Source organism: Notolabrus celidotus, chromosome 5 (assembly GCF_009762535.1).
Source record: "Notolabrus celidotus isolate fNotCel1 chromosome 5, fNotCel1.pri, whole genome shotgun sequence".
Lineage (NCBI taxonomy): Eukaryota > Metazoa > Chordata > Actinopteri > Labriformes > Labridae > Notolabrus > Notolabrus celidotus.
In genome coordinates this window covers 32,529,978-32,542,058 of record NC_048276.1, presented here as the reverse complement: position 1 = coordinate 32,542,058, position 12,081 = coordinate 32,529,978, and the positions used below count along the sequence as shown (strand labels likewise).

At 39.0% G+C, this 12,081-nt stretch overlaps 1 protein-coding gene across 1 annotated transcript; it reads left to right on the top strand.

Moving 5' to 3' along the window:
• The first annotated feature begins 3,989 nt into the window (after positions 1–3,989).
• Positions 3,990–10,308, top strand: cnot8 (CCR4-NOT transcription complex, subunit 8). Its single transcript, XM_034683750.1, has 7 exons — positions 3,990–4,121; positions 5,631–5,840; positions 6,144–6,337; positions 6,417–6,578; positions 6,872–7,016; positions 7,189–7,299; positions 9,468–10,308. The coding sequence occupies exons 2-7, from the start codon at positions 5,724–5,726 to the stop codon at positions 9,594–9,596; spliced, it is 858 nt and encodes a 285-aa protein (XP_034539641.1). The 5' UTR covers positions 3,990–4,121; positions 5,631–5,723; the 3' UTR covers positions 9,597–10,308.
• Positions 10,309–12,081: the final 1,773 nt, after the last annotated feature.

The window sequence follows — 12,081 nt, the reverse complement described above, 5'->3', positions numbered from 1 at the left end:
AAACCACATACACACCAATTCAAAAATCCGATCTTTACAGCAGAAATAAACATGTTTTCAGCCTGATACAAAAACAAGTGTAGTCTGGATAGCTCATTTCTCGATCTGCTCACACTGTAGGGGGGGATTTTTTTCTAACGCGGCAATTTAGAAGATATTGAGATTATGAGTCCTCCAATGAGAGGCACAGCTGACTGCGGGAACACTGTAGCTGTTGGCTTGGAGGCTCAAATGGACTTGTACTTATATTTAAGTACAAGTCCTCCTCTTTACGTCACAATCACTGGACAGCAGCGATAAGCCCTACTTCTGCCTGAAACCAAGACATAGCCAACTATGTCAAACCTCCGCAACAGAAACAAAACAGCAGCATAGCCAGGACAACACAAACAGCAACATGAGTAATCTCCCTCACTCTGGCATTTCTCCATTAATGAATGTCCTGTAAAGAATGTAGAGTTACAGACTGACACATTTCAATTTCTTCTTTTTCTCTATATTTTAGATTTGAGTTTTAATAATCTTATTTTTTTAGATTATACTTTTGGGAATTACAGCCTTCACTGACATTAGAGGACATTGGATAGAAGGGGAAACTGGGAGGAGAGAATGGAGAATATAATGGGGCATAGGGCCTCATGTGGGATTTGTACCGGGATTGCTTGCTTTAAAAGCTTTTGGTCTTTACACAGGGTACAAAATTTGACAGCTCAGCCAAACTAACTCTGAGAACAAATGGTGACAGCTGGCGGGTAGGTGTAAGGTGGTCAGCAGATTAAAAGTGGGGATGGTGGGGGATGTTTGTGGGGGGCCAAATGGTGAGGGAGGTGTGGTCTTTGATCGCTGGGACCTTCTGCTAGCATCAATGCCAAACAGATCCATGTGGACCCCTGGAGACCCTGCTGTAAGAAAACTACAGTTCTGTAGCAATGGCTATTGTATGCTGTGAGTACTGACACATCTTATTATCTACGATGTCCTGCTAGTTTTGGTTTCCATTATTTTTTGAAGTCTTCATGTGTTTCTGAACAGGTCTTGATTGGGTGGACAATGGGTGGGATGATTCCAGCAGAGGATCAGGAAAGGGAGCACATTTCTTAGGTGATCATCATCATGCTAACATAGTGCTCTACATACTTTGGTTTTTCAATGTATCGATGAGATTAATATAGTTTATTTTCACTTATTTTAAATTACCATTCCAATCTTGACTTTTCTAGAAGAGATCCATTTATTTGATGAAATCCCGCATCGAAGCAGTGGTGAGAGCTCACAGGAGAAATCTCCAACTGAAACATCTCAGAATAACAGTCAGTATCTGTCTCTGAAAGCACAACTTTACCTTTCAAATAACATTTTTTATGTAACTTTCACCTTCATATGTTTTCTTCTGTATGCCCAAACAGGAATCCACAATGGGAAAACTCCTTGTACACCAAACAGCAAGCTGCGGCTACAAATAATCAAACAACTACGGACTGAAACCACCCCGGAGACAACAGGAGAAGAGACCTTCGGAGGTCCAGTTTCAGCTCCTGACACTCCAGCAGCCAGACCCAGACAGACAGGGGCTTCTTTTTTAAATGCTGCAACTTGGGTTGTCAAATGAAGTTAATGTATTTATTATGTATGTCCAACAGTATGAACTAAAGTGAACGTTGTATTTAAAATATTTTGTGTTCACTTTGCTGTTTGAAACCAAAAAAGTTTTTTTATATTCAGGAGATTAGACGCTAATTTTGGTGCAAATGTCATCAGTGTTTTTAGTTTTTTAAGAGCTAATCAAGTAAAAATGCCTTGTGTTGTGTTTTGTATGAAATGTTTTATTTTGTAAAGCAGCTAATGACTCAAAACATGTAGTGGAATAAAAAGTTCAAAATCACCCTGATATGTAGTGGAAAGTAGTGGAAAATTAAACTATGCAAATTATGAAAAAGTTCGTCCATAATGACAGCATATCCACATTGTATTGCCTTATAGGCAAGTTTTATGTAGAGCAAAGTGTTTAATTTTGCTGCTGTAAGTATGTCAATACACAGTCATTTATCCAAACATCACATTCTAAAGATATTTTTACAATAAAAAATAAATACAGATCTCCGTTACCCTCAAATGTACTAACATATTTGATCCTTGGGGTCAATTTGACCCCAGCAATTTAAACCTCCAGAAACTGATTGTTACCTGGGTTTATGTGTCAGGTACTTTATGTTTCTTTGTTGACTATCTAAAAAGCCCTTTAAATAAAACATATTTTAAGCAACAATTTAAAGCATTTAGAATGACTTTATTTGTAAAACAGAACATCAGTTTGTCATGCTCTCATCGGCCCTGCCTTGTTTCTATGTTATCAGAACGTATGACACAGGACACATCACTGAATGTCTTTAGAGACATGGTGGCTGGAAATATTACATCTCAATCTAAAGGTTGGCAGTTCGATCCCAGCTCCTGTAGTCACATGCTTGGTTATAGTGACCTCAATATCATCCAAAACAACCAAAACAAATGTGTGTAAAATGTTTTTATTGTTTGTGATATATACGGCTAAAACAGTCTGGGGTCAAACTGACTCAGCGTAATTTTTTTTTTTTACAGGAAACTGGAACATATCAACAGTTGAATTTAACGTTTTCCCAGTTGTCCCCATTACATTAGGAAAAGTCATTAAATATGAAGCCAAAAAAATGATGTTAGTCATCAATTCAGAGAAGTTAAACATTTAATGGGGTCAAATTGACCCCAATGATGGCAAGGAAAATATAATTTGAGAGGGAAGTCAAGATTAAAGATGGTGAGTGTTCGGACCACAAGGAGAAGTTTTTGTATTTCAATCTGTGGAGTAAAACTGTGGAACAGACTCAACATGGAGCTACAGCAATGTCAGAACATAATCCAGTTTAAGAAGAAGTATAAAGAAGTAATTTTCATGAGGTACAAGGAGGAAGGGTTGAGAATTATGAGGGGTTTGCTTTTGATTGTAGGTGAAAGTATAATAATAATAGTAATAATAATAATAACTTTATTTATATAGCACCTTTAAAAACAAGTGTTTACAAAGTGCTTTGACAAACAAAGTGTAGTTCAAATAGCAGACTAAACAATTTGATAGACTGGGAGGAGAAAATTTGATCAATGCAAAACAAAATGCAACACAAGAGGTTAAAGGGAATACATGTTTAATTAAGAGATTTTTCAGGGTAAATGGATAAAATAAATAAAGAAATACAAATGAATAAAATGGAGCAGTAAATAAAAGCATTTAAAGGGCAATAAAGATGTTTTCAGAGCAAAAGGACGAAATCACATCGGGAAAATAAAAAAAAGTGCAAAGGATGAATTAGGAACAATAAAATATTAAAAGAAAAAATATATAATAAATTGAAACAATAAATAATCAAATAAATGTAAGACAATGAATTAGTGGGATAAAAACTCAAATTAATAATAAAACAGAAGTAAAAGCTGTTAGAAAGATAAAGTCACATAAAAGCTAGTCTGTAAAAGTAGGTTTTAAGAAGAGATTTAAAAGATGTCACTGATTCCGCGTGCCTTATCTCCTCAGAATGAAGATAGGAGATGAAGATTTGTTTTGTTGGAATGCACTAGTACAATGCCAGAAAATAGTGAATAAAGGGGTAGGATAGATGAGTTTGAACTTCTTCCTACTCCTTTTCTCACATGTTAAGTAATTTTTTTTCAGTGATTTCTAATGGAGCTGATTGATTTGGGTTTTTTGTATAACTATTTCTTCTTTTTACTTGTATGTTTGTATAACTATTTCATCTTTTTTTTCTTGTATGTTTTTTATTTTATCTTACCTTTACATGTTCGAAATAAAGACATCAAATCAAATCAATGATTATAGGAGGGTTAAGCTTATTTGATTAGAAACAGAATTTCTACACCTAAAGATAAATAAGAAAGACTCATCAACGTTGCCTGCATTGTTTTTCTCTTATGCTTCCGCTGCACTAGGTGGCGCTCTGTCCACTTACAATATAATTACGCTTCACAAATACAGACGGAGAGAAGAAGATGAGATGAAACAGGAACCGTAGAAGAAGAAGAGAAGAGGCGCTATCAGTTAGCTTGTCAGGCTACGTCGAGGAGATTCTGAGGTAAACCCTGTGCCCTTTGCACTGAAAATCAAGTCAAACGCTATTTTTCATGTAGTTTGCTCATATTAAATATATTGAAGGGTAAAAAAGTACAGCTGTTTGATGAACTCTTTGTGATATCAGCTCCATCGACAGTGCGAGGGTTAGCTTAGCCGAGGATGTTAGCCTTGTATTCAGCTCAGCGCTGCTCCGTTCTTTGATAGTTAAAAAGTAAGCTGTGCTCTCACTGAAGCTTTAACTGTGCTCTTATAGTTACAGATAACCTCAGATATGTTTAATACGAAGCCCTCTCAGTCTGGTAATGTGCATTTCTAAAGGACTGGCATTTATCTGATTATAAACAACCACCAGTTAGCTCCTCGGTGTTTATTCATCTCGATGTCATGGAAACTCAAAGGCAGTGTGTTTAAAGGAGGCTGAACTCATTACTTTTATTAAATAGCCACTTTTTATAAGTATGTATATGTATAATCCACAAAGAATGGACACGCGTGTTATATCGATTAGTCTTAAATTGGCTCTAAAGAAGCTCAAACTACGACCATGCAGGTGGAGCAGCACCGACTTGGACGAGTTCAAGCATGCTTTTAACTGTACTCTCTTCACACTAGGTGGGTTTCTGATCATCCTGGTGTGTTTGAAAACTGTAAAAGTGAAGAAAGAGAAACTGTAATACTAAGAGACTCATTCTGGCTGTTTAGGAAACGATTCTGAAGCTTAAAATACAAAATTAATACGTCAATAAAACTTATATTTAAGGATGCTGCCATCTTTTGTAATCTGCATTTCTTAGTGGACATAGCTGGGAGTTATTTCTCATGATTTCTGTTTCTGTATCCTTAATTGTCTGTATGTATAACCTTTAAAAGTTCACTGGGTGTTAGATTTTGTGTGGTAACAACAATAGTGGAGCCGCACTGATAGAGAGAATCTGGGCCAAGACCAATGTGAGAAAAACAATCAAACTGATCAGGTTTAGGTTCAGGTTACTTTATTTGTACCCATAGGTAAACTTGTTTTGCAGCCAGTGAGATGTTAGGTCAATACAGAGTTAGAAGACAGATGTCAGAAAAAGTGCTAAAGGTTCCACTACTTGGATACTTGTGAGTTTTTCTGAAGTAATTGTTGTTGTTTTTTCATCTTTTTGTGATATATCCCACCCTCTAGGACAGGGACTGACATTTACATTGGTTATAAAACCATTAGTGAACACTGTTACAGTCATTCAGACAGTGTTGCTAGATAGAAATGATAGTTTGAAACCCAAAAGTTGTCTAAAAACTGCCAGACTGCAAACAAATTATTTGAAAAGCATTGTTATTCAAAAACCCTCAAAATAATGACAGAAATGAAAGCATAAATAGCGCTATCATAACTGCTGATAGGCCGATCCCTTCCATGTGGCCCATCATGGCTGATAGATTCTATTATATCTGATGTTGTCCTCATACCATTGTTGCAGGAGGATTCAAACACATCCCCTTACTCCTTTCCCCTTTCTTTTCCCAGAGTTGTCTGTCTTCATCATACGGCCTCCCTTTCACCCCCGTAACGGGCGCTGCAGGATTGTTGGGCGTTCAGCACTCTCCCTGACCTGCCAACATGCCAGCCGCACTTACAGATTCCAGTCAGATAATCTGTGAGGTCTGGGCGAGCAACGTGGAGGAAGAAATGAGGAAAATCCGACAGATCATTCAAAGCTACAATTACATTGCCATGGTGAGAGCTGAGCAACTTTTCTGTGGACTTAAACTCAGGAGTCACTGAATAAGTTTAACTAGAAATCATGAATGAAGCATCAGATGTAGGCATGAAGGATTCAACTGGTGATGAAGTCATTTAAATATCTTTATTCCTGTTTATATAGAAATCAGGAAATTATTCCGGTTTTATTTTAATATTCAACGGCTTCATGTCGAAGTGAAATGGAACAAAAGTTAAATAGGAAACTTTTACTTCAGTGTTTGATACTGCTGACAAATGGCAGCACAGGAATCTTGAAAGGTGTTTGTTTTTCATCAGGACACAGAGTTCCCAGGAGTCGTCGTCCGACCGATCGGTGAATTCCGCAGCACGGTAGACTACCAGTACCAGCTGCTACGATGTAACGTGGACCTCTTAAAGATCATCCAGCTCGGTCTGTCGTTCATGAACGAGGAGGGAGACTATCCTCATGGCACGACAACGTGGCAATTTAACTTCAAGTTCAACCTCACGTAAGTGGACTGTTGCGTGACCGTTAAGTCTTGTAGTTTCTTAAATTGTTGTTTTTAATATATTTATTTCTCTGAATAGAGAAGACATGTACTCACAGGACTCCATAGACCTCCTCCAAAACTCCGGCCTCCAGTTTAAAAAACACGAAGAAGAGGGAATCGACACACTCTACTTTGCTGAACTCCTCATGACGTCCGGCCTGGTGCTGTGTGAAAACGTCAAATGGCTCTCCTTCCACAGGTTTGTTGTTGATTCTGGTTCAGTTTCAGTTAGACGTGTCGGTCAGTTACTAGAGCTCACAAAACATGAACTAATGCTGTGTAGCCTGGACACCTGTCAGGTCTCGCCTACTTCAGTCAGTTAGTTTAAGGAAAGGATTAAGTAAAACACCATAACCCTACTTTCAGTAAGGAAACTGAGTTTATTATCAGCTGCTCTGGTTAGAGACACTGAACGTATACACACATTGCTTTTCCATTTGAAACCAGCAAATCTGTGTATCATCCTCACCCGTTCTTCTCTCTGTGAATCAGCGGCTACGACTTCGGCTACCTGGTGAAGCTCCTGACAGACGCGCGGCTCCCTGAGGAGGAACATGATTTCTTCCAGATCCTAAACCTGTTCTTTCCTGCAATCTACGACGTCAAGTACTTGATGAAGAGCTGCAAGAACCTTAAGGTACTGTGGAGGCAGAACAAAGTGTCAAATGTATCATTAGCACTGATTGAACTCAGCATTTTGAGACTTTAGTTGAAGAGAGTGTTCTTTTCTTTTGGTCCTACACAAATCAAAATCTCTCTAACCATGTCACTGAAGTGGTGCAGTTTGTGACTGATGTGTGTTTGTGCAGGGAGGGCTGCAGGAGGTAGCAGACCAGCTGGAGCTGAAGAGGATCGGGCGGCAGCATCAGGCTGGATCAGACTCACTGCTCACCGGCATGGCTTTCTTCAGGATGAAAGAGGTATAGACACACACACACACGCACACACGTCTAGGCTGTTTCCGAAATCGCCTACTATACTAGCAGTACGTACCGATATGTCCAAAATTCAGTATGTAGTAAGTAGTATGTGAACAAGAGCAAAATCTGCAGTATGCCAAAACTCCCCGGATGTCTGCTGATTCGGGAAAATATCTCAGCATGCATCAGACCAGTCTGCCTCGCGTACTGTTTCCCATAATGCACAGCGCTTGTTCTGCTTTTTCTTTTCCTCATTTTTTGACAGGAGGAAATCCGTTTTTGGGTGCTGAGAAAGTTATCATATTACATATAAACCACTTCCTAACTTTTTAAATCATAAATGGATGCTAAATAAGCATTTTATTTATCGGCTTCGCCGTTGTTTACTTCCCCTTTCCGAAACCGGAAATCCAGCGAAGTCTGGCTCAGCATGCTGCATGACAGATCGAACAGAAGTCATACTACATACTAAATTCAAACGCAGTATGTAGTAGGCAATACCTACTGCCTACTACATTAGTAAGTAGTATGTAGCAGGCCGTTTCGGAAACAGCCCTAGTTTGTCGTCTAGTATTTGGATTGTGTGATTGTAGCTGATGCAGTGTAATCAGTCTTGGTCTGCATCAGAGAAATAACCAGAGGGGTATACTACGAAGCGAGTTCAGCATATCCTAGATATCTTCTCCTGATCCAGCTTCACTGAACCGGACAAAGGAGATCGCACTAAACTGTCACACGAAGCCGGTTATCAACATGTTGAGTCAATCCAGAATTACTCTGAGCGCGTTCACATGAACGGGGCCGAGAAGTCAACATGTGGCCAATCACAGACACGGACAGTCTGCCGTCAGCACCTCCACGTGAATTTCAAACACTGCACTGATATTAGAAAAATATGAAGAAGTTAAACACATAATCCAGATTAACTTCAACACAGATGAGTTTGAAACATGAAGGAAGAACTGAGGGATAAGACAAAAACTGTTTGAATGCGCAACTTGCGTCTTATTTCTCATCACTTAGTGCAGATAGATCTGACTATAATACCTCTGTTCATTCATCATTAGATATATCTGACTATAATAACTCTGTTTATTCCCTGACAGTGACCTCTCTCTCTGATGTAATCCTGTCTCGTGTGTGTACATTTTAGACGTAAGATTTCAGCTGCAGTCCTGACGGTATCAAACTGAGCGCTGTGGTTAAAGACTAATAAAAATCAGAACATGATTCAAAGTGATAAGAATGCACCGTTTTATATTTAATGCAGTAAAACGATTTCATCTGAATAATCTGACTTCAGACTCTGTTTAAGTTTGATGTCAGGAAAGATAATCAATAACTGTCAGCAGTATTTTATATATAAAATCCTACAGGTAGACAAAGTATCCTGCCCGTCTCTTCTCCACTGCGGGCTTGACCGCAGTTCTCCCCCATCCCCTCGTGATCAGCTCACAGAGCTCCGTGATCGAGGGAGCTGATTGGTCAGTGGGCGGAGTTTTCTCCAAACTAATCTCTGATCCTGAGCATAACCTGCTCCGGAGCAGGTTAGGAGTTCAGCATGAGTAACCATGGTGATCTACCCTGGTAAGACGGGAACCACCTTCGTAGTACAGAAAATCCAGAGTTAACCCTGAAGTTACCTCGATAACCGCAAATCTGGCTTCGTAGTATACCCCTCTGGTGAAAGCTGTCTGCTGCTGCACACCCTTTTCTGCTGAATGGTGTTGCTGCTCTTTGAAGAAAAAAAATAATAAGACTAATTATGTTGATCTAAAATCAATATCTTTGCTAGGTTCATTTTTTTCCATCTAATGCAAAATAGAAGGTTGTAAATCTGTGTCAGCTAGACATAGCAGCTTTATAAGTAAGTTGTTAAAACATGTCAAACAGATCGACACCGGCTTGTAGACAATGGGTGACACTGCTTTTCAGCAGACAGATCATTTGAAAACACATGCCAATAGATGGATTACATTTGCTTCTTGATTTCTTATGTGGTGTTAAAACAAGTCTTAACATTTATGTTGAGTCCAAAACTCCTGCCCTAGTCCCGTTTCAACTTCCCTCTTTGAATAGATACTTCCCTGGACAGTAATGACTACACAATGCAAGAAGAGTATTTGTGTGGTCATCTAACTGAAATCTCTTCTTTTTATTTTGATCAGCTTTTCTTTGAAGACAACATTGATGACGCAAAGTATTGTGGGAGATTGTATGGCCTGGGCTCCGGCTCCACCCAACCCCAGAACGGCATCTCCAGCATGGGCCAAGAGGAGACGAACAACAAGCACTGACTGAGCGCTCAAATCTTCAAGTGGAACATGCACTTGTTTTAAAACCCAACCAGCAGATTTCTCCTCTGATGTCCCTCAACACTCGACCCCTGAACGAAGACTAAATTAAACACCTTTCTTTAAGTTTTCCTCCTGAGTGGCTGTCAAACAGACTCACAGTGATAGTGGATTCTTCACTGGCTCGCTCCATTCTTTTTAGTCCCTTTTACTGAGTTAAATGGCCACATGTTCAGACCGCTTTTTTTAACCTGTTGGATTTTTTGTTTTACAGCATTCTAGTGACTCCCCTCTTTAACAGCATGGGACCAGCTCCTGTATCATACTGTGATTTCAGACCAAACTTTGACAAACACCAGTCACATCCTTCAGTTCAGACTCTCCATCAGCCGGGACTCGCCACTTGTTGCAGGGATTTCATCTTTTATGTTAATGTTGGAAGGGCCTGTAAATTAAAATGTATAATTTTGATGAAAATAAAAATGTTTTAGCTCTTTTCCACTTTCAGAAACTTTTAACAGCGAGCATCAACAGTGTGTAACTATGTTTGGTTATGCATGCGATTCAATCAGCAAATACTACTGTGGTTCTGTACATTCACCAACCAAACCAAACTGTCCACCGTCAGGTTTTCAGATGTTGTGGTTTCTCTTGTTTTTACTTTCGACATTGTTTTACAGTTGTATATTAAATTGTTTTGTATTTTGAATGTAAACATTAAGTACTTCATCTTTTTATGAGTTATACACTGACACACAGCTGGTTCAGCATTTCTTAAAGACTGAGGGCCTGTATCCACTAAGAGCATCTGCACTGTACCCCCCCTTTTTTCTATCTGAAACCGCTGCAGCTCAGAACTTTGTTCTCATTATCTCAAGCGCCAAAATGCCCTCTGTGTGAGTGTTTTTATAAGTCATCACACTCAACGCTCTCTGTTGAAAACATTTGACCTTTTAAAGGTACAGTGTGTAGAAATGAGAATATGTAGGGATACCTAGAGGTGGGATTCTAGATTGAACGCTTTCTTACTCTCCTCTGAAGCGACGGTGGCTTTCGAGGACATCAATACAAATAATTTTGCCTGTAACACCATTTTTTTAAAAAACGTGTGCATTTTGTGCAGCCACACACTAAACATAAACGAAGCGTCTGTTTCTAGTTTCAGTCTATTGCTGTGTTAGGAACATGGTGGGGTAAGATGGAGGCCTTTGGGAAGGGGAGCCGCTCCAATGTAGATATAAAAGGTTCATTCTGAGTTTGAAACAATATTTTTATATTCAGGTGATCATTCACAAATTCAAACATTGATATAAATATTATATTAAATGTACCAAGTCTGTTCAGCTAAATGCTGCTAAATACTACCAGGGGTTCCCAAACTTTACCATGACAAACAGAATTAGCTTCTGTCTGGGGACCCCCTTTGCAAACCCTCATACAATGCTTCAAAATATGTAAAGAAACATCAACTTTTGGAATTTATTTTCTTACTTTTATTCACTTCAATAATTATTACATTTGTTTAGCATAGGAAATTAACAAACGTGTTGTACATTAATCTTTTAAAATAATTAGTCTATTTTTTTCCCTTCCCTCCAATTTTCTTAGGCCCCCCTAGTGCCTCCTGGCGGCTCCCACTTTGAAAACCACTGATATAGACTACACACCATCTCATCCAATCATACAAATGTGAAATGTTGATGTATTCTGGAGCCAAGGCATGCACAGGAGACATATTTACCTTTTTGATAGTACAGCCAAGACCCCTCAGGTCAGTACAGCAGAACAGCAGCTTGTGTTCATTTGAAGCAGACACTCATGCAGAGTTCAATGACTCTTGTGGTCATGTTTGTTGTTATTTCCATCTGATTAAGAATGCTGCATGAGCCTCATTTGTCAACAGAGCTGTCGATCAATCATCTTTTTGACAGAAATCTTGCTTGACAATATTTTGATGTGTATTCTGATTTTCTAGTGTGACCCATGTCTCATTTGTTATAATGGAATAGGCGGCTTTGTGTGCATCTGACAGTCACCAGGGGAAGATGTTGTGCCATCCATGTTTTTATAGTCAACGGTTTGAAACATACTTAAAAGAAAAGCTTACATAAAACATGACTTCATACCTGGAAAATTTGACACATTTTTGAAAGGGCCACCTTTAAAAATCGAGGGACTTTAAGTGAAGCTTAATACATCTAATTACAAAAATTCAGTAGAATTGTTCACAGCATCAGCTCAACCTCCAAGAAATCAGCTTCCATTCATCACATACTCTTCCTGTGTGGCAACACGATTCAAACTATGAAGGCAGGTCTCAATCAGAAGTCTGTATACAATCAACATCTGGTTTCCTGTGCAACAAAGCAACAATTCACTTTTACTTATTCTATGTCAGCATGGGGCAAACAGTAGGAACAGAAAGCTGTCAGGCTGTCCAGGTAGAACTGCACATATCAGGAGCAGCAGCAGGACTGGACTCCTTTGT

Excerpts from the sequence above, each read along its gene's own strand:
- cnot8 (XM_034683750.1), top strand. The coding sequence starts at position 5,724 with ATGCCAGCCGCACTTACAGATTCCAGTCAGATAATCTGTGAGGTCTGG. Across the intron at positions 6,579-6,871 it reads AAATGGCTCTCCTTCCACAG|CGGCTACGACTTCGGCTACC; the intron begins GTTTGTTGTTGA and ends TCTGTGAATCAG. Across the intron at positions 7,300-9,467 it reads CTTTCTTCAGGATGAAAGAG|CTTTTCTTTGAAGACAACAT; the intron begins GTATAGACACAC and ends TATTTTGATCAG.